Here is a 21,101-nt window from a genome sequence, read left to right as displayed (position 1 = left end):
CGCACACAGGAGGGCGAGCGCTGTGCGGGAAGTCGCACACAGGAGGGCGAGCGCTGTGCGGGAAGTCGCACACAGGAGGGCGAGTGCTGTGCAGGAAGTCGCACACAGGAGGGCGAGCGCTTGGCGGGAAGTCGCACACAGGAGGGCGAGCGCTGCGCGGGAAGTCGCACACAGGAGGGCGAGCGCTGCGCGGGAAGTCGCACACAGGAGGGCGAGCGCTGCGCGGGAAGTCGCACACAGGAGGGCGAGCGCTGTGCGGGAAGTCGCACACAGGAGGGCAAACATCGCAGTGACAATAGTTACTGGTGGGTAATAACGAGGCGATTGATGCTCCCCATCCACTGTGTATGGAGGGGGGGATGTGTATAGAAGCAGTGTATAGGCAGGGGATCATGTATGGGGGCTGTGTGTGGGGGCCGTATGTGTGTATGGAGGTCATGTATGGAGGCTGTGTGTGGGGGCCATGTGTGTATGGAGGTTGTGTGGGGGCCATATGTGTGTATGGAGGTCATGTATGGGGGCTGTGTGTGGGGGCCGTATGTGTGTATGGAGGTCATGTATGGGGGCTGTGTGTGGGGGCCGTATGTGTGTATGGAGGTCATGTATGGGGACTATGTGTGGGGGCCGTATGTGTGTATGGCGGTCATGTATGGGGACTGTGTGTGGGGGCCGTATGTGTGTATGGAGGTCATCTATGAGGGCTGTGTGTGTGTATGGAGGTCTTGTATTGGAGCTGTGTGTGGGGGCCGTATGTGTATGGAGGTCTTGTATGGGGGCTGTGTGTGGGGGGCCGTATGTGTATGGGGGCTGCTGTGTGTGGGGGGCCATATGTGTATGGGGGCTGTGTGTGGGGGCCGTATGTGTATGGGGGCTGTCTGTGGGGGCCGTATGTGTATGGAGGTCTTGTATGGGGGCTGTGTGTGGGGGGCCATATGTGTATGGGGGCTGTGTGTGGGGGCCGTATGTGTATGGGGGCTGTCTGTGGGGGCCGTATGTGTATGGAGGTCTTGTATGGGGGCTGTGTGTGGGGGGCCGTATGTGTATGGGGGCTGTGTGTAGGGGGCCATATGTGTATGGGGGCTGTGTGTGGGGGCCGTATGTGTATGGGGGCTGTGTGTGGGGGGCTGTATGTGTATGGGGGCTGTGTGTGGGGGCCTGTCACAAACCACCGGGGGGTCACTCAGAAATCCCCCGCGCTGGCTACCAGTACGTCACAATCGGGGGGTAACAAGTGGGGGTCACCCCTCCTTTATACCTCCCGACCGTCAGACAGAGCACGTGACGCGCTCTCTAGCGCCCCTCTTATAGTCAGGCCAATTATGGAATTGCCCGACAATAAGCAAGGAGGCCGCTATACTACTTATGCCGATTATTGAAGGGTCCCCGGTGAGAGTAAGGTATATATTCCCCCGACCTCCGCGGGCGGAATATATAAAATCTCCCCGAATCTCACTGGCCTCCCCACAATAATCCTTGGCACAATTCGCTGCCACCAACCGCTTCACGGTAACTATTAGCCGAACACACAGACGTGGGATTCAAGATCGAGATAACAGAACAGCCCAAGATTAATTATATAATTTAATCAGCCTAAAGCACACTAGAACTACAATATATACAATAGGGAATCTACAGAATATACAGTTATGTCAGAGTACAGTTACAATCAAAGCATGGGTTACAAACAGGCATACACAGTTCCAGCAGTTACCTTGTTGCGTCTGGCCACAGGGGGGCGCTGTACCCAGGTTTCTAGGATCCTTCCCACAGATGTTTCCTACACGTGCCCCCAGCGAAAAGAACCCTGGAAAATGGCCGAAGTAGGGTTATCAACCTGGGCAGATCCAGGTCCCCTCCTACCTTAGTGACCTCAGAGGGAGCACTGCTCCACCCCTGGCTTGAGTTATGGACAATCCACAACATGGAATACGGGCCATAACTTTGCCTGGGAGCGTCGTAGGCGGACGCCAATGCTCTCATTGTGACAGTTATGAATTTAGCTACAGAACGAGGGGACTCATGACCTGTCTGCCAGTTCCCCATTGGCTGATATCACGCCTGGGGCATTTCCCAATGTCCTGCTCCCATAAAAAGGGTGTGCCGGCATCGTCCGCATGCAGAGACACCATTTTTATGGTTGCCATATTTATCGGAAATATGGCTTGCGAGATATGAACCATTTTTTACTGGAGTCGTTCTGTCTGGCTATTTCCATAGCCTTGCTAACTAGCTAGCAGCCCCCACTACAGGGTCACGGCAGGGAGTCATCCTGTGTCCATTGTCCTAAAGCCACCTAATTTCCATATCACAGGACATGGCCATGGAGGTGTAAGTGGAACACTGAGAACAAGAAGGGAGGGGGCACTGCCAGGGAGTGATGAGGGATTATGACTGGAGTCATAATTCATCTTCATATCCCGGGATTTGCCTCACACCTCCCCCCTTTTGAGGGCGCTAGGGGGCAGCACACTCCGGTGTTCCCCCGTGCGCCCGTCCGCGACCTCTCCTTGTCGGGACAGCCCGTCTGCGTTACCGTGGTCACGGCCCCTTTTGTGGCGAATGGTGAAGTTGTATTGCTGGAGCGCAAGGCTCCATCGCAACAATCGCCCATTCGTCCCAGAGACGGTGTGCAACCAGCTGAGGGGATTGTGGTCCGTCTCCACGATGAAGTGGCGCCCGTATAGATAGGGTTGCAGACGCTGCAGGGCCCACACTATGGCCAGGCACTCCTTCTCCATCGTGGAATAGGCAACTTCCCTTGGTAACAGCTTCCTGCTCAGGTACAAGACTGGGTGCTCTTGGCTCGCAGAGTCCACCTGGCTGAGCACCGCACCGAGGCCGAAGTCACTGGCGTCGGTCTGTACTACAAACGGCCGCGTGAAGTCGGCTGCCTGTAGCACGGGCGGGCTGGACAGGGCGTCCTTTAGGGCCCGGAAGGCTGTCTCGCAGTCCATTGTCCAATCGACTGCAGAGGGCAGCTTCTTCTTGGTGAGGTCCGTTAAGGGCTTTGCCAGGCTACTATAGCATGGAACAAACCTCCTATAGTACCCAGCGGTCCCCAAGAAGGACATCACCTGCTTCTTGGTCCTGGGGGTGGGCCAGGATGCGATGGCTTCCACTTTCTCAGGCTCGGGCTTCAGTGTTCTCCCACCTACCCGGTGACCGAGGTACTGGACCTCGCTCATGGCCAGCTGACACTTTCCCGGCTTGATGGTCAAACCTGCCCGGTGGATCCGCCTGAGCACCTGTGCTAGATGCTCTAGGTGGTCCTCCCAGGTGGGACTGAAGACGGCAATGTCATCCAGGTACGCGGCCGCGTACCCTTCAAGTCCCTTGAGCAGGGTGTTGACCATCCGCTGGAAAGTGGCAGGGGCATTCCTCATCCCGAATGGCATCACCGTGGACTCGTACAGTCCAAATGGGGTAATAAAGGCAGAGCGTTCCCTGGCCTTGCGAGTCAGGGGGATCTGCCAATATCCCCGGCTCAGATCCATGATGGTCAGGTACTGAGCCCCGGCCAACTGATCGAGCAGGTCATCGATGCGTGGCATTGGGTACGCATCGGCGACCGTGACCGCATTGAGCCCCCTGTAGTCCACGCAGAACCGAGTGGTTCGGTCCTTCTTAGGGACGAGGACTACAGGCGAGGCCCAAGCGCTGTTGGATGCCTGGATCACCCCCAGCTTCAGCATCTCGTCAATCTCCTGGCGCATGTGTTGCTGCACCTCCAGGGAGACCCGATATGCTGAACGCCGGATCGGGGGATGATCCCCAGTGTCCACGTGATGGACAGCCAAGTCAGTCCTTCCGGGCTGGTTGGTAAACAACCCCCGGAAGGGGTGTAGGGTGGCCCACAGCTGGGACCGTTGGTCCTCCAAGAGCTGGTGGCCAACCTCCACATCCTCAATGGATCCGCCTGCCCTAACCTGGGCTAGCATATCCAAGAGGGTTTCCGCTTCTCCCTCCTCGGGCAGGTTGCACACGGGGAGCGCACATGCCTCCCGCTCATGATGTGCCTTCATCATGTTCACATGGAAGGGCTTCCGCCTTCCACGGGCAGGGTCCAGGGTGACCAGGTACGTCACAGGGTTGAGCTGCTGGTACACGAGGTATGGGCCTTCCCAGGCTGCCTGAAGCTTGTCCTGTGGTACGGGGACCAGTACCCACACCTCTTGACCCACTTGGTAGGTCCTCTCACAAGCGTTCTGGTCGTACCAACGCTTCTGATCGGCCTGGGCTTGAGCCATATTGTCGTGTACCAGTTGCGTCAAGGCCTGCATTTTGTCCCGGAAGCGCATGACATACTCGATAACCGACACTCCAGGGGTGGCCAAATCCCCTTCCCAAGCCTCTTTCACCAGAGCCAGGGGGCCCCGCACACGTCGCCCGTACAGGAGCTCAAACGGTGAGAATCCTGTTGAGGCCTGTGGAACCTCCCGGTAAGCAAATAACAGGTGTGGGAGATACCGCTCCCAGTCACGCCCATGGGAGTCGACCAACATCTTAAGCATCTGCTTTAAGGTGCCATTGAACCGCTCGCACAGGCCATTAGTCTGTGGATGGTACGGGCTGGCCACCAGATGTCGCACCTGGACTTGCTTACAGAGGGCCTCCATCAGCTGGGACATGAATTGGGTCCCCCGGTCAGTGAGCATTTCCTGGGGAAAACCCACTCGGGAGAAAATCTCCAGCAATGCGGTGGCCACCTTGTCAGCCCGAATGGACGACAAGGCCACTGCTTCTGGGTACCGGGTGGCATAGTCCACTACCGTCAGTATGAAGCGTTTCCCGGAGCTGCTGGGGATGGCCAGCGGGCCGACCAGATCCACAGCCACCCTCCTGAAAGGCTCATCGATGATTGGCAGAGATACCAGTGGGGCTTTGGGGTGTGGCCCCGCCTTCCCCACTCTCTGACAGGTTTCACACGAACGGCAGTAGGCAGCCACATCGGCCCCCATTTTTGGCCAGTAGAAATGCTGGTTTAACCTGGCCTTGGTCTTAGCGATCCCTAGGTGTCCGGCCATCGGAATCTCATGTGCGATCCGCAACAACTCCGTCCGGAACGGATAGGGTACCACCAACTGTCGGTCCCTGGGCCACGCCTCCGGTGAACCCTGCTGGACCGTGGCCCGGTACAGCCGTCCTTGGTCCCAGACCACTCGCTCCGGGTCCGAGTCCGAGGGAGGCTGGGCCGCCTGCTCCTTAAGAGCTTTCAGGCTGTCGTCAGCTTCTAACGCTGCCTGAAACCCCTGACTAGATGTGGCCAGAATCGACGAGACTGTCACATCTTCAGTCAGTACCCCGGGACCTGTGTCCTGGCCTCCACCTGACTCGGCTGCCACTTGGTCAGAAGGGGAAGAGCTATCGGACCTCCGGGAGGCCCCTTGGCTTCCAGCACTCCCACTGCGGGTGACAGCGGCCACAGCCGCTGCGACCGTGGGTCGTGCCTGCTCCTCCTCCGTTCCTGACCAAGTCGCCGGTTCAGGCAGACCTACCTGGCTTCCTGACACCCCGGTTGTGGGGGAACCATGCACCGAGATCTTACCTGGGAGCACTTCCGCTCCTGGACCGGCCCCAATCTCACCTGCCTGTTCCCCTCCTGCAGCAACAGAACCCCGCTGTGAAATCTCTGGGGACCCCACATTTGCTGTGGTAGCCCCCACCCCACACACTGGTCCTCCCCCTGCAGCACCCTGCTCTCTGCTTATCCCTGCAGAGGGCAACAGATCCCAGCTCACAGGCTGGTTACTTGTAGAGGCATTGTCACACCTTTCTCTGACCCCCTCCCCTGTCACAGCTGCAGCTGAGTGTGTGTCTATGGTGTCTATGCAAGCAGAAATATCAGAGTTCACTCCCTCCTCCCTTACATCATTCATAGATAACACATTAACATTGTCCGGAGGCACGTCAGTACTGGCTGAAGGTTCAGCCCTTGGTTGGGGCCCAAACTGGGAGGTTATCTGCCCCAAATCTGTCCCAAGTAGCACGTTTGCGGGGATCCGATCAGTTACCCCCACCTCCCTCACCCCTCGCCCTGCGCCCCAGTCCACATAAATGTCAGCAACAGGCAGCGCCGGGTCAGTGCCTCCAATCCCGGAGACAGCGAGGGTTTTTCCAGGGATCAAGTCTTGGGGGGACACCATCTCAGGCCGCACCAGAGTCACCTCCGAGGCGCTGTCTCGCAGTCCTATGGTCACAGACCGGCCGACGGTGACAGGTTGGAAGCTGTCCAGGGACCTACCACCACCCCCACCCACACAATACACCTTGGGCGGCCCTTGGGACGGGGACGGAGCCGGGGCCTTGGGACGCTGAGGGCACATGGCCTTGAAGTGTCCAGGTAGGTTGCACTGGTGGCACCGTCTTGGCTCTGCCACGGGCCTGGAGAGGGGAGTTGAGGGGGACACCCCCTGCAGTCTAGGGGCAGGTGGGGCAGTCGCAGAATTCATCTTACCCCCTCTCCAGGTGCTGCTGGTGGCCGCTCTCCTGGCCTCAGGGGCCCGGTTGTTGGTGTAGTCATCGGCAAGGGCAGCTGTAGCCGTGGACCCCTTTGGCTTCTGGTCTCGGATGAACTGGCGGAGATCCTCAGGGCAGTTCCACAAGAGTTGCTCCGTGATGAACAAGTCCAGGATCTCCGGTCCGGTGGAAAGCTGCAGGCCTTGGGTCCAGTGGTCGGCAGCTCGGGCAAGTGCCCGCCGGTGGTCAGCCCAGGAGTCCTTTGGTCCCTTCTGTAGGCTCCGGAACTTCTTGCGGTAGGACTCTGGAGTGAGGTTGTACTGTTGGATCAGGGCCCGCTTGATGGTGTCGTAGCCCTGATCTGCCTCAGCAGGCAAGTCCCCAAGGATATCCAGGGCCTTACCCCTTAAACGGGGGGTCAGGTATTTGGCCCACTGGTCCTTGTCCAGATGGTGCTGCAAGCAAGTCCGTTCAAAAGCAGTCAAGAAAGAGTCCAAGTCTCCATCCTTCTCCAGCACTGGGAAGTCCTCAACACGGACCTTTGGAAGTTTGGTGTCTCGAAGGTCACATGTGGCTGATGAGGGCCGGAGCTGAGCTAGCTGCAGCTGGTAGTCACGGTCTGCCTGTCGCTCTCGCTCTTCACGCGCTGCCTGCCGCTCTCGCTCCGCAGCCTCACGCTCTGCGTGCCGCTCTGCCCTGCGCTCTGCCAGGAGTTCCTTGTAGCCCTTCTGGTCTCCAGCCTGGAGAAGGGCCATAGCCATTTGAAGAAGGCTATCCGAGCCTCCCAGGCTCGGTGGAATGGCACGTGGTGATCTGCGGCATGCTGCGGAGCCTGGTGATTCACTGTCCCTTTCAGAGCGGAGGGCTGGCATCTGGCTCGTTGAGGAACCTTGGGTGAGCTCCTCCTCATCTTGTCCAGCAGTGCCAGGTTGCGCAATGTCCTCGGCAGAACGGTTTTCTGGCGTCGAGCTCCTGGAGGACTCGTGGGCAACCTCCTCATTGCTGTCCACAGCACCGTCCTCCCTCTCTTCGGCTCCTGCCTTAGCATTGGCCAGTTGCATAGCTCTGCTCCTGGTGCCATCAGCCATTCTTGCAGACTTTTGGTCACTGACACAGAACTGACACCCGATGCCTCCACACACCTTACAGTATCTGCACTCTGACACTCTAGTGTTGAGCTAGTCTGAAGACCCCAGCAGCCACAGCTGCTGCAGGCAGTCTTTAGTGTCTGGGAGTATGGGTCTCACACTCACACACACTATTATCTCGATCCCACCGCTATGCCACCAATATGTCACAAACCACCGGGGGGTCACTCAGAAATCCCCCGCGCTGGCTACCAGTACGTCACAATCGGGGGGTAACAAGTGGGGGTCACCCCTCCTTTATACCTCCCGACCGTCAGACAGAGCACGTGACGCGCTCTCTAGCGCCCCTCTTATAGTCAGGCCAATTATGGAATTGCCCGACAATAAGCAAGGAGGCCGCTATACTACTTATGCCGATTATTGAAGGGTCCCCGGTGAGAGTAAGGTATATATTCCCCCGACCTCCGCGGGCGGAATATATAAAATCTCCCCGAATCTCACTGGCCTCCCCACAATAATCCTTGGCACAATTCGCTGCCACCAACCGATTTACGGTAACTATTAGCCGAACACACAGACGTGGGATTCAAGATCGAGATAACAGAACAGCCCAAGATTAATTATATAATTTAATCAGCCTAAAGCACACTAGAACTACAATATATACAATAGAGAATCTACAGAATATACACTTATGTCAGAGTACAGTTACAGATAAAGCATGGTTTACAAACAGGCATACACAGTTCCAGCAGTTACCTTGTTGCGTCTGGCCACAGGGGGGCGCTGTACCCAGGTTTCTAGGATCCTTCCCACAGATGTTTCCTACACGTGCCCCCAGCGAAAAGAACCCTGGAAAATGGCCGAAGTAGGGTTATCAACCTGGGCAGATCCAGGTCCCCTCCTACCTTAGTGACCTCAGAGGGAGCACTGCTCCACCCCTGGCTTGAGTTATGGACAATCCACAACATGGAATACGGGCCATAACTTTGCCTGGGAGCGTCGTAGGCGGACGCCAATGCTCTCATTGTGACAGTTATGAATTTAGCTACAGAACGAGGGGACTCATGACCTGTCTGCCAGTTCCCCATTGGCTGATATCACGCCTGGGGCATTTCCCAATGTCCTGCTCCCATAAAAAGGGTGTGCCGGCATCGTCCGCATGCGGAGACACCATTTTTATGGTTGCCATATTTATCGGAAATATGGCTTGCGAGATATGAACCATTTTTTACTGGAGTCGTTCTGTCTGGCTATTTCCATAGCCTTGCTAACTAGCTAGCAGCCCCCACTACAGGGTCACGGCAGGGAGTCATCCTGTGTCCATTGTCCTAAAGCCACCTAATTTCCATATCACAGGACATGGCCATGGAGGTGTAAGTGGAACACTGAGAACAAGAAGGGAGGGGGCACTGCCAGGGAGTGATGAGGGATTATGACTGGAGTCATAATTCATCTTCATATCCCGGGATTTGCCTCACAGGGCCGTATGTGTATGGAGGTCTTGTATGGGGGCTGTGTGTGGGGGGCCGTATGTGTATGGGGGCTGCTGTGTGTGGGGGGCCATATGTGTATGGGGGCTGTGTGTGGGGGCCGTATGTGTATGGGGGCTGTCTGTGGGGGCCGTATGTGTATGGAGGTCTTGTATGGGGGCTGTGTGTGGGGGCCGTATGTGTATGGGGGCTGTGTGTGGGGGCCGTATGTGTATGGAGGTCTTGTATGGGGGCTGTGTGTGGGGGCCGTATGTGTATGGGGGCTGTGTGTGGGGGACCATATGTGTATGGGGGCTGTGTGTGGGGGGCCGTCTGTGTATGGGGGCTGTGTGTGGGGGGCCGTATGTGTATGGGGGCTGTGTGTGGGGGACCATATGTGTATGGGGGCTGTGTGTGGGGGGCCGTCTGTGTATGGGGGCTGTGTGTGGGGGCCGTATGTGTATGGAGGTTATGTCTGGGGGCTGTGTGTGTGGGGCCATATGTGTATGGAGGTCTTGTATGGGGGATGTGTGTGGGGGGCCGTATGTGTATGGAGGCTGTGTGTGGGGGACCATATGTGTATGGGGGCTGTGTGTGGGGGGCCGTCTGTGTATGGGGGCTGTGTGTGGGGGGCCGTATGTGTATGGGGGCTGTGTGTGGGGGACCATATGTGTATGGGGGCTGTGTGTGGGGGGCCGTCTGTGTATGGGGGCTGTGTGTGGGGGCCGTATGTGTATGGAGGTTATGTCTGGGGGCTGTGTGTGTGGGGCCATATGTGTATGGAGGTCTTGTATGGGGTCTGCATGTCATGCCTGATCTGTGGACACCATAATTGCATTGTGTAATACACTTTAACCCTTTCTATTTTGGTGAATGAGCGGACGACGCTGGTTTTGAGCGCCAGGATCCTCGTACTCCTCCAGGTCGGCTTTATGACCTTTCCCGGAAGAAGCCCCCGCAGCCAGGTAATGTCACCTTATAGACTGGTAATGGAGGGCGAGGGGCTGACTCCGGACACCCCGGCAGGCTATGTGTAACACCTGGTCCTGGCGGGGTGTGTTGACTTTTGCAGTGTGGACTGGGACCCCTGCAGGCCGCATGCTGATGCCAGGGCAGGTGATGACTCATGCGTACAAGGAGGGCAACAGTTGACTTTACACCACAACTCTTTACAGGACGCTCCATTGATGTTCATTATTTTACGTTCCGGAGAGTGCGCCCAGATCTTCCAGAATGTTCCATTGTCACTTAGCGTTATCAGGCGCAGTTCCACTTCCCCCTGGGCCAGTGAGTCCCAGTACAACCCAGTCCAGCGTTACCGCGCACCATGCCGGTCCCTTCCCTTCCTGCAGTCCCTCGTCCGGTCTTCTCAGGGGCCATAATGACTGGAGTAAGGCTCTGTACTCCTCGGTCATTTCACTACATTACACACCAGTAGAGGTTAACTCCGTACCTTGACGGTTAAGGGTCCTGGATGTAAAAAATCCGTCCTCCGCCTCCTATAATCTGGGGCAATGCCTCCGAGAATCGGCCTCTAGTTACGGCGCTGTTCACACCCTGAATCTGCGGCCTCTCTGGAGGATCACGCTATCTCGTCTCCTGTCTCCTTTGCCACAAACCACCCACTGTATGCGACATTCACGACCGATCGACTATACGTCTGACTATGACGCCTCCAGAAAGAACCGTCCCCGTCCCTCTCTGCTGACCCCTCCCAGGGGACGAGTCCTAACACTCAGGACTCACAAAAAGCAGAAGAATTGCCAAGAAATAGTCAGGAAAAGTGATATCAAACTTTATCAGTGTCTGGTACCAATGTGCTAAAAAGTAAATAAATTAAATATCTAAAGTCAGGATGAGGTGAGGACACATAATGTAGGCCAAGGGACACAGAAAGGTGTGTGTGTATATATATAGTTATATATTGATATAATATATATATATATATATATAGTTATATATATATTTATAGTTATATATTTATATATATATATATATATATATATTTATGTATTTTTATATATATATTATATATATAATATATATATCTATAGTTATCTCTCTCTATTATATATATATATATATATATATATATATATATATATATATATATATATATATATATATATATATATATATATATATATATATATATATATATATATATTATATATACACACATACACACATACATACACACACACTGTCCAGGCAGAGAAGTAAAGGAACTGGTCGATTTCATTACGTGCCAGTGTAATGTGCAGTAGTGGCCACTAGATGGCTCATCAAGCCGAGAATGTATAGGAGTAAAGTGAATGTAAAAGGAAACCCCCTCGCAAAAAGGACCAAAACTATAGTGTATAGTTACCCATATAGAGCAGTGTCCCTGCACAAGTCTGTGCGCCCCGACATGTTTCTATACCTCCCAGTTTTGAAGAACAGAAAGAGGGGCAAATTTTGACCACGCCCCTAGCCACACCCATTTGGCAATGAGGGATGAGCAGACGCCCCGGACTGTTCATTCATAGTTGTATCCGCCAGACCTTTCTCCTCTTTATAAAGGCGTCACTATATGCCTTGCGGCTTGTCGTGTCTGTACGGCCGTGGTCACACGCTGCAGAAATCCGGGGTTTTTTTGTTTTCTGCACCACATTACACAGTGACCTCCTCCTGTGATTGCTGCCTCGCTGCTGCATTCTTCCTTCTCTCCAGAGTTTCTTGCTTTATTGCTGCAGATGTGAAGCTGGTTATTAGTGTTTTTATAATTCAGAAAACCTCGGATTCTGCAGTTTTTTTTCTGCATTTTTTAATCTCCACATAGAAACCTCTAGAGAAAAAAAGCTCCAAAACCTCAGATTTCAGCGGCGTCTTCTCCTGGAATCTCATCCACTTCACATGGACAATTACACAGCAGGATAAATGTGTAAAAGAACAGCAGAAAACCCGGCATTTCCTCTACATGTGAACACGGATTACATGTCCCAGCAAAGTGGGTGAGACGTCATAAAATCTGCGCCCTCGGTGTAAAGACGCCGCTGATCTGTGCGGTTTTGGTGTTTATTTTTTCTCTATAAACGTCTTTTGTGCTGCCTAAAAAAAAAAAAGCAAAAAAACCCAACAGTGCCGTTGTATTTTTAAATGCAGAATAAAAACTTTTCTGTAATATTAAAAACCCGGATTCACATCTGCACCGAACATGGATCAAATATCCGGGAAAACGCATAAAAAAAACGCAGCAAACGCAATAATCAGAGAGGATAGTTATTGCGCGGTGCAGATAAAACGCAGCATTTACGCTCCGTGTGAACACGGCCTCAGAAATACATTTTTACTACATTTTTTATGGGGTTCAAAGAAAAATAATAAATTGCGCCATTCTTTTCACCATTTACCAATCACCATAAATTATCTGATCGCTGTGTTGTTCGGGTCGTTACTATTCCAGGGACATGAGATATGTCCATGTTATTTGTGATGTTTATTATTTTTTCAAAAAGCGCAATAAAAATAACATTGCTCTAATTTTTTTTTATTATATTTTAAGCATTTTATTAGAAAAAAATGTTTTTACTCCCCCTCTAGAATATAGGACACAGAGACACTGCTCTGTACAATGGAGCTGTAATCTGCTGTGTAAGAGGCTGCCATGTAGGTTCATCTACATAAAACCCTCTCTCTGACATCATCAGAGCTGGTGGCTCCATAGCTGGGGCAGCCGTAATGTGTTTGAAAGTTGCTGGTTTGATTCTAAGTGGGTGGTAAAAAATAAAATTGTATTTTCTTTATTTTTTTTTCTCATTTCTTATAGTAGTTTTATAGGAAGGACTTCTTCCTTCAGCTACATAGAGATACAGTATATATCTATCTATATCTCCGTGTAGCTGAATAATCTTCTTCTGGCTTCTCTGCCTGCAACACAGGTGAAGATTACCAAATCCTATGGACAAAGAGCTCAAACACTCATGAGTTCTAGCCCCGTCCTAGGAAATCAGAGCAAATGAGAATTTAATTTATGAGCTGTTCTTTGGGACTGTGGGAGGGAGCCCTCAAATCGGGACAGTCCCGCTGAATCCGGGACGGTTGGGCGGTATGCGTTTCGCAGATGCTTCTTCCCCTGCAACGGTCCAACAAGAACACTGCAGTGGTCCACAGATTACAAGGCGCAGGTACATGACCGCTGCAGCCAATCACTGGCCTCGATGGTCATGTGATGTGTTGTATTTCATGATATAAGTACCCTCAGGTCACTGATTGGCTGCAGCGCTCATGTGACAGAACCGCTGGAACACAAATGAACACGATGGATGCAAAACTGAAATGATTCACGTGTGTCTCTTACAGAGCGTCCTGCAGCCGATGATTCCAGCTCCGCACAAAACATCAATGTGACCTGTAAAGACGTCGTGTCCCTACAGTCACCAGGGGCAATCAGACTGGTGGCCGGCGGTCAGGACGGCCCGGAGGGAGACAGGTAAATATTGGGGGAGATTTACCCAATACTGGCCCAACATCTCGTGATCTCCAACAGTCCCATCTCTGCGCCCCCCGGTCCTCGGGATTGTCGGGGTGGCCGTCTATCGACCAGCGGTTATCTGTCCTGTGGGAAGGTTGTACCGTGGTAATACGGGGACAACTGGAGGCGCTGATGTACAGGACCCGGGGCCAGCGGCGGCAAGGATAGTCCTGGGACCGTCGCTCAGAACTTACTCCGACTGGCGACTTCTTCCCCGACGTCCAGTATACGCTGCGCCAAAACATGATGGCATTGTGGTGGCCGCTAAGCAAAAAGACGTCAGGAATATGGCAGAAAGGAGCAGGCTCGCGGGGCTGTGGTCTGGTGACCACGGACTGTCAGCCTCTGGACCACGGCCCCGCAAATGCTTCTGCTCAACCCTCGGAATAAGCCTTTAATGTGCATTAAAAATGTAAATACAACTGCTGCCGCGAGCCACCGATATTGTCATGTGTAGAAGGCGCTCTATGCATCTCCTCGTATATGTATGAAGAAGGTCTAGATAGATGGCACGACTAAAGGAGTCCTAGAGGGACCCGGTCAGGTGGGGAAAAACCACTGATTGCCTGCAGACATAGTGATCAGCTGCAGGGAAATCCGCGCAAGAGCGTGGGAGCAGAGCATGTGCGCAGCGTGTGTGTGCGCAAAGCATGTGTACATTGTTTGTGCAGCGCGTGTCTGCAGAGCTTGTCTATATAGAGTATAAGCCCCCCATATACAGTATGAGCCCCCACATAGCCTCCTATATACAGTATGAGCCCCCACATGGCCACCTATATACCGTATGAGCCCCCACATGGCCACCTATATACAGTATGAGCCCCCACATGGCCACCTATATACAGTATGAGCCCCCACATGGCCCCAAATATACAGTATGAGCCCCCACATGGCCCCAAATATACAGTATGTTCCCGCCACATGGCCCCATATATACAGTATGAGCCCCCACATAGCCTCCTATATACAGTATGAGCCCCCACATAGCCTCCTATATACAGTATGAGCCCCCACATAGCCCCCTATATACACTATGAGCCCCACATAGCCCCTATATACAGTATGAACCCCCACATAACCCCCTATATACAGTATGAGCCCACACATAGCCCCCTATATACACTATGAGCCACCACATAGCCCCCTATATACACCATGTGCCACCACCTAGCCCTCTATATACACCATGTGCCACCACCTAGCCCCCTATATACACTATGTGCCCTCACATAGCACCCTATATACACTATGAGCCCACACATAGCCCCCTATATACACTATGAGCCCAAATATAGCCCCTATATACACTATGAGACCCCCACATAGCCCCCTATATACACTATGTGCCACCACATAGCCCCCTATATACACTATGTGCCCCCACATAGCCCCCTATATACACTGAGCCCCCACATAGCCCCCTATATACACTATGAGCCCTCACATAGCCCCCTATATACACTATGAGCCCCCACATAGCCCCCTATATACACCATGTGCCCCCACATAGCCTCCTATATACACTATGAGCCCCAACATAGCCCCCTATATACACTATGTGCCCTCACATAGCACCCTATATACACTATGAGCCCACACATAGCCCCCTATATACACTATGAGCCCCCATATAGTCCCCTATATATACACTATGTGCCACCACATAGCCCCCTATATACACTATGTGCCACCACATAGCCCCCTATATACACTATGTGCCACCACATAGCCTCCTATATACACTATGAGCCCCCCACATAGCCCCCTATATACACTATGAGCCCCCACATAGCCCCCTATATACACTATGAGCCCCCCACATAGCCCCCTATATACACTATGAACCCCCCACATAGCCCCCTATATACACTATAAGCCCCCCACATAGCCCCCTATATACACTATGAGCCCCCCACATAGCCCCCTATATACACTATAAGCCCCCCACATAGCCCCCTATATACACTATGTGCCCTCCCATAGCGCCTATATACACTATGTGCCACCACATAGCCCCCTATATACACTATGAGCCCCCCACATAGCCCCCTATATACACTATGAGCCCCCCACATAGCCCCCTATATACACTATGTGCCCTCTCATACCGCCTATATACACTATGTGCCCTCCCATAGCGCCTATATACACTATGAGCCCCCCACATAGCCCCCTATATACACTATGAGCCCCCCACATAGCCCCCTATATACACTATGTGCCCTCCCATAGCCCCTATATAGTGGCACACATCCCATACACATAGAAATAAAATGACACCACATTCTCCCCTCGCTCCTGTTACCTGGGGCTCCACGTCTTCTTGATGCCATTGTGTAGCTGCTGGCGCGGGATGATGATGTCATTGCACTGGGTGATGACCTCATCGCTGCGCTGCCGTTCTGTATTGCCGGTTCCCTGCCCGGAGATCTGCGCTGGGGGATGGGGAGCGAGGTGAGGACGTGTTCCACGCACATTATAATGAGGGCAATCTGTCCATGGTCCTCCCGGAGCCGCGGGCCCCAGCGGTAGCCCAGAGTGTCCTCATGATGATTCGCCTATGGGCACTTTCATGCGTCCGTCCACGTCGATGTATTTGTGCAGATTTCCCGCTATGGATTTTCTTGCACCTTCTCAGATTTTGCCATAATTCTGACCCGACCCTAAATCTGCATCTAAAGGGCAAAATCTGGACCGAAAAACACCGCAGCCGGAAAGTAGCGATGGCGAAACCACCACCACCTAAAGGCGGCACTAGATGGGATTGCTGCGGCCGCGGCTTCGGGTGGCACCGAGGGTTGTGGGTGACCACGTTACACCGCAGGGGTCACTGCATTGTGGCAGCTTTTATCACAGTGTTATTTAGTATTGTATTGTTTCCTCTCTCATTATATTGTATCGCGTCTTCTGTCATCAGGTGCCCGGTGATATTTCAGGCTCCGCCGGAACGTTTTATTCGGATGAATTTCGTGCATTTGAACGCGTCCTGCGATCAATTCTCCCTGATTATTTATGATGGGGAATCCAGCAATAAAACCTTTAAAGGTAAGCGCAAATGACGGATCCCACGCAGATGTAGCAGAGGCGGGTTTGTCCTTGGGCACCGTGCATCATTATATCATAACGGAGGTTTGCATGGGGCTGCAGACGGTGCCCAAAGTACCCAAAATCAGGTCCAGTGCATCACAGACGTATCCCCGACGGCACACGGAGCAGCCACAATCCCCCGTTATCTACTAGACCGATCCGGCACAAAGAGCCGCTGCCCCCTGTGATCGGCATTATGCCCACAACATAAACAATATAGAACATGTGCAAGCGGAAAGAAACAACGACTGCACCGTCTCTCAGATTAATGAAAGGCAGTGCACGCTTTTGACAAAAAAGTCATTTTTACACCCGTAAGTGCAAATTTTAACCACGAAGTCCCACTCGGCAGCCTTCACTTCATCAGTATCAGACCCCTGATCTGCACTCTACACTCAGCTCCTATTTTCAGATTTTTCACCTGAGGTCATGTCCCTCTCAGGAATACATGCTGGATATGAGGTCTGTGTGTGACGGAAGCAGATTCACAAGCTCTCGTGTGTCAGCACGGCTTCATTCCTGCAGTGATTCCTCCATAGCTGCACTATCTGCCCTCCCTGAGAACATAGATGCTTATTCCCTCTCCACACTCTGACCTGGGTATAATCCCCTCCCTGCTGTAATCTCTAGGATGAGGGCAGAGAGGCAGGAGCAGAGAGCCGAGTGACGGGAAGACACGGACTCTGCAGCACTGATAATAGGGGGATTATCAATGCAGCTGAATAGGAAGCAAGTGAGCAATAAAATATCGGTGCACAGGTCTCCGCGGCTTCACAGCGCTGTGCCAACTTCATAGCTGATAGAGCTTGCAAAAATAAGCACTCTTGTAATTTACTGATTATTAAAATTCTTCCTTTTTGTTGTTTAATGCTTGTTGAACTGGACACAGCTGTGGTCTTACAATGGTGGCCAAACAGGCGCAGCGCCTACCTGCTCTTTACTGATAAGATTGTAAGCGCTGCTCTGAAGGGCCCAGATCACTGTAGTGCGCTGTTAGCTCCCATTACTGCCAGATTTAGTGCTGCTGCGCTCCTCCGATGCTACCAGATTTAATGCTGCTGCGCTCCTCCGATGCTACCAGATTTAGTGCTGCTGCGCTCCTCCGATGCTACCAGATTTAGTGCTGCTGCGCTCCTCCGATGCTACCAGATTTAGTGCTGCTGCGCTTCTCCGATGCTACCAGATTTAGTGCTGCTGCGCTCTTCTGATGCTACCAGATTTAGTGCTGCTGCGCTCCTCCGATGCTACCAGATTTAGTGCTGCTGCGCTCCTCCGATGCTACCAGATTTAGTGCTGCTGCGCTCCTCCGATGCTACCAGATTTAGTGCTGCTGCGCTCCTCCGATGCTACCAGATTTAGTGCTGCTGCGCTCTTCCGATGCTACCAGATTTAGTGCTGCTGCGCTCTTCCGATGCTACCAGATTTAGTGCTGCTGCGCTCCTCCGATGCTACCAGATGTAGTGCTGCTGCGCTCCTCCGATGCTACCAGATTTAGTGCTGCTGCGCTCCTCCGATGCTACCAGATTTAGTGCTGCTGCGCTCCTCCGATGCTACCAGATTTAGTGCTGCTGCGCTCCTCCGATGCTACCAGATTTAGTACTGCTGCGCTCCTCCGATGCTACCAGATTTAGTGCTGCTGCGCTCCTCCGATGCTACCAGATTTAGTGCTGCTGCGCTCCTCCGATGCTACCAGATATAGTGCTGCTGCGCTCTTCCGATGCTACAAGATTTAGTGCTGCTGCGCTCCTCCGATGCTACCAGATTTAGTGCTGATGCTCTCCTCCAATGCTACCAGATTTAGTGCTGCTACGCTCCTCCATTACTGCCTGATTTAGTGCTGCTGCGCTCCTCCAATGCTACCAGATTTAGTGCTGATGCTCTCCTCCGATGCTGCCAGATTTAGTGCTGATGCTCTCCTCCGATGCTACCAGATTTAGTGCTGATGCTCTCCTCCGATGCTACCAGATTTAGTGCTGATGCTCTCCTCCGATGCTACCAGATTTAGTGCTGCTGCGCTCCTCCGATGCTACCAGATTTAGTGCTGCTGCGCTCCTCCGATGCTGCCAGATTTAGTGCTGCTGCGCTCCTCCGATGCTACCAGATTTAGTGCTGCTGCGCTCCTCCGATGCTACCAGATTTAGTGCTGATGCTCTCCTCCAATGCTACCAGATTTAGTGCTGCTACGCTCCTCCATTACTGCCTGATTTAGTGCTGCTGCGCTCCTCCAATGCTACCAGATTTAGTGCTGATGCTCTCCTCCGATGCTGCCAGATTTAGTGCTGATGCTCTCCTCCGATGCTACCAGATTTAGTGCTGATGCTCTCCTCCGATGCTACCAGATTTAGTGCTGATGCTCTCCTCCGATGCTACCAGATTTAGTGCTGCTGCGCTCCTCCGATGCTACCAGATTTAGTGCTGCTGCGCTCCTCCGATGCTGCCAGATTTAGTGCTGCTGCGCTCCTCCGATGCTACCAGATTTAGTGCTGCTACGCTCCTCCGATGCTACCAGATTTAGTGCTGCTACGCTCCTCCGATGCTACCAGATTTAGTGCTGCTGCGCTCCTCCGATGCTGCCAGATTTAGTGCTGCTGCGCTCCTCCGATGCTGCCAGATTTAGTGCTGCTGCGCTCCTCCGATGCTGCCAGATTTAGTGCTGCTGCGCTCCTCCGATGCTGCCAGATTTAGTGCTGCTGCGCTACTCCGATGCTGCCAGATTTAGTGCTGCTGCGCTCCTCCGATGCTGCCAGATTTAGTGCTGCTGCGCTCCTCCAATGCAGCGCTCCTCCATTACTCCCAGATTTAGTGCTGCTGCGCTCCTCCGATGCTGCCAGATTTAGTGCTGATGCGCTCCTCCGATGCTGCCAGATTTAGTGCTGATGCTCTCCTCCGATGCTGCAAGATTTAGTGCTGCTGCGCTCCTCCGATGCTGCCAGATTTAGTGCTGCTGCGCTCCTCCAATGCAGCGCTCCTCCATTACTCCCAGATTTAGTGCTGCTGCGCTCCTCCAATACTCTCAGATTTAATGCTGCTGTGCTCCTCCGATGCTACCAGATTTAGTGCTGCTGCGCTCCTCTGATGCTGCGCTCCTCCAATACTCTCAGATTTAATGCTGCTGCGCTCCTCCGATGTTCCGCTATATACAGTTAGTGTACAGCATGAAGTATACAGTATAAAGGATGTGTATATAGTGTACTTTATGTAGTATACAGTATATAGTGAGTGTAGCGCACGCTGTACGTGTCTCCCCAAGTGTCGGCCCCACGTGCCGCCGCCGCCGCTGCCCCTGGACTTTGTCCTGTAGATAAACCTCGGCTTCACCTTTGTTCTGCTTCTCGGCTGACATATCACTTTTCTCTACAGCTCGGCTGACAAAGGAGAACATCCCCAATACCATAGAGTCCGAGGACTCCACCATCACCATCGAGGTCGGCGGCCAGGCCCGGCTGCAGCTCTCCTACACCCTCCATGACCAGAACTAAAGCCGGAGGGTGAACCTGCATATAAAGGAAACCATCAGTATGCAGGGGAGATAAGGCTCTGATCCTCTGCGGATTATCCAGTTTCCCTCATACACAGAATAGAGCGGCTCTAATATCTATTGTAGGAAACGTCCCCTGTGACAGAATAAAAATCCAGAGAATCCCAATATAGGATTTATACAGAATTAATCTGCATTTTATTACAGGAAATAAGAATCTGACACAATAGAAAATCAGAACTTTAATATTCAGTGGAATTCTTTGTCTGCAGTTACAGAGGTCGGAGGTTTCCAGTAGATCTTCACCAGGTTTACACTCACTGCAGCAGAGATATCAGAGACTCCTCCATACAGATCTCTCCAGATCTCTCAGGTCACTCCTCCATACAGATCTTCTCCAGATCTCTCAGGTCACTCCTCCATACAGATCTCCTCCAGATCCTTCAGGTCATTCCTCCATACAGATCTCCTCCAGATCTTTCAGGTCGCTCCTCCATGCAGATCTCCTCCAGATCTTTCAGGTCACTCCTCCATACAGATCTTCTCCAGATCTTTCAGGTCACTCCTCCATACAGATCTCCTCCAGATCTTTCAGGTCACTCCTCCATACAGATCTCCTCCAGATCTTTCAGATCACTCCTCCACACAGATCTTCTCCAGATCTTTCAGGTCACTCCTCCATACAGATCTTCTCCAGATATTTCCGGTCACTCATCCACACAGATCTCCTCCAGGTCTTTCAGGTCACTCCTCCATACAGATCTTCTCCAGATCTTTCAGGTCACTCCTCCATACAGATCTCCTCCAGATCTTTCAGGTCACTCCTCCATACAGATCTCCTCCAGATCTTTCAGGTCACTCCTCCATACAGATCTTCTCCAGATCTTTCAGGTCACTCCTCCATACAGATCTTCTCCAGATCTTTCAGGTCGCTCCTCCATACAGATCTTCTCCGGATCTTTCAGGTCGCTCCTCCGTACAGATCTTCTCCAATCTCTCAGGTCGCT

General features: G+C 52.6%; 1 protein-coding gene across 1 annotated transcript in view; it reads left to right on the top strand.

Annotated features, from left to right (window-relative positions):
• Positions 1-20,148, top strand: part of LOC142255390 (ovochymase-2-like) — a 73,676-nt gene extending 53,528 nt beyond the window's left edge. The window contains exons 22-25 of the mRNA XM_075326985.1: positions 9,895-9,981; positions 13,358-13,487; positions 16,447-16,574; positions 19,977-20,148. Coding sequence (XP_075183100.1) covers positions 9,895-9,981; positions 13,358-13,487; positions 16,447-16,574; positions 19,977-20,095 — 464 coding nt within the window. The 3' untranslated portion in view covers positions 20,096-20,148. The remainder of the gene's footprint in view (positions 1-9,894; positions 9,982-13,357; positions 13,488-16,446; positions 16,575-19,976) is intronic.
• Positions 20,149-21,101: the final 953 nt, after the last annotated feature.

Source organism: Anomaloglossus baeobatrachus, chromosome 10 (assembly GCF_048569485.1).
Source record: "Anomaloglossus baeobatrachus isolate aAnoBae1 chromosome 10, aAnoBae1.hap1, whole genome shotgun sequence".
In the NCBI taxonomy this organism is placed as follows: Eukaryota; Metazoa; Chordata; class Amphibia; order Anura; family Aromobatidae; genus Anomaloglossus; species Anomaloglossus baeobatrachus.
The sequence above is the reverse complement of the archived record's forward strand: the minus strand, read 5'-3'. Positions and strand labels throughout refer to the sequence as shown.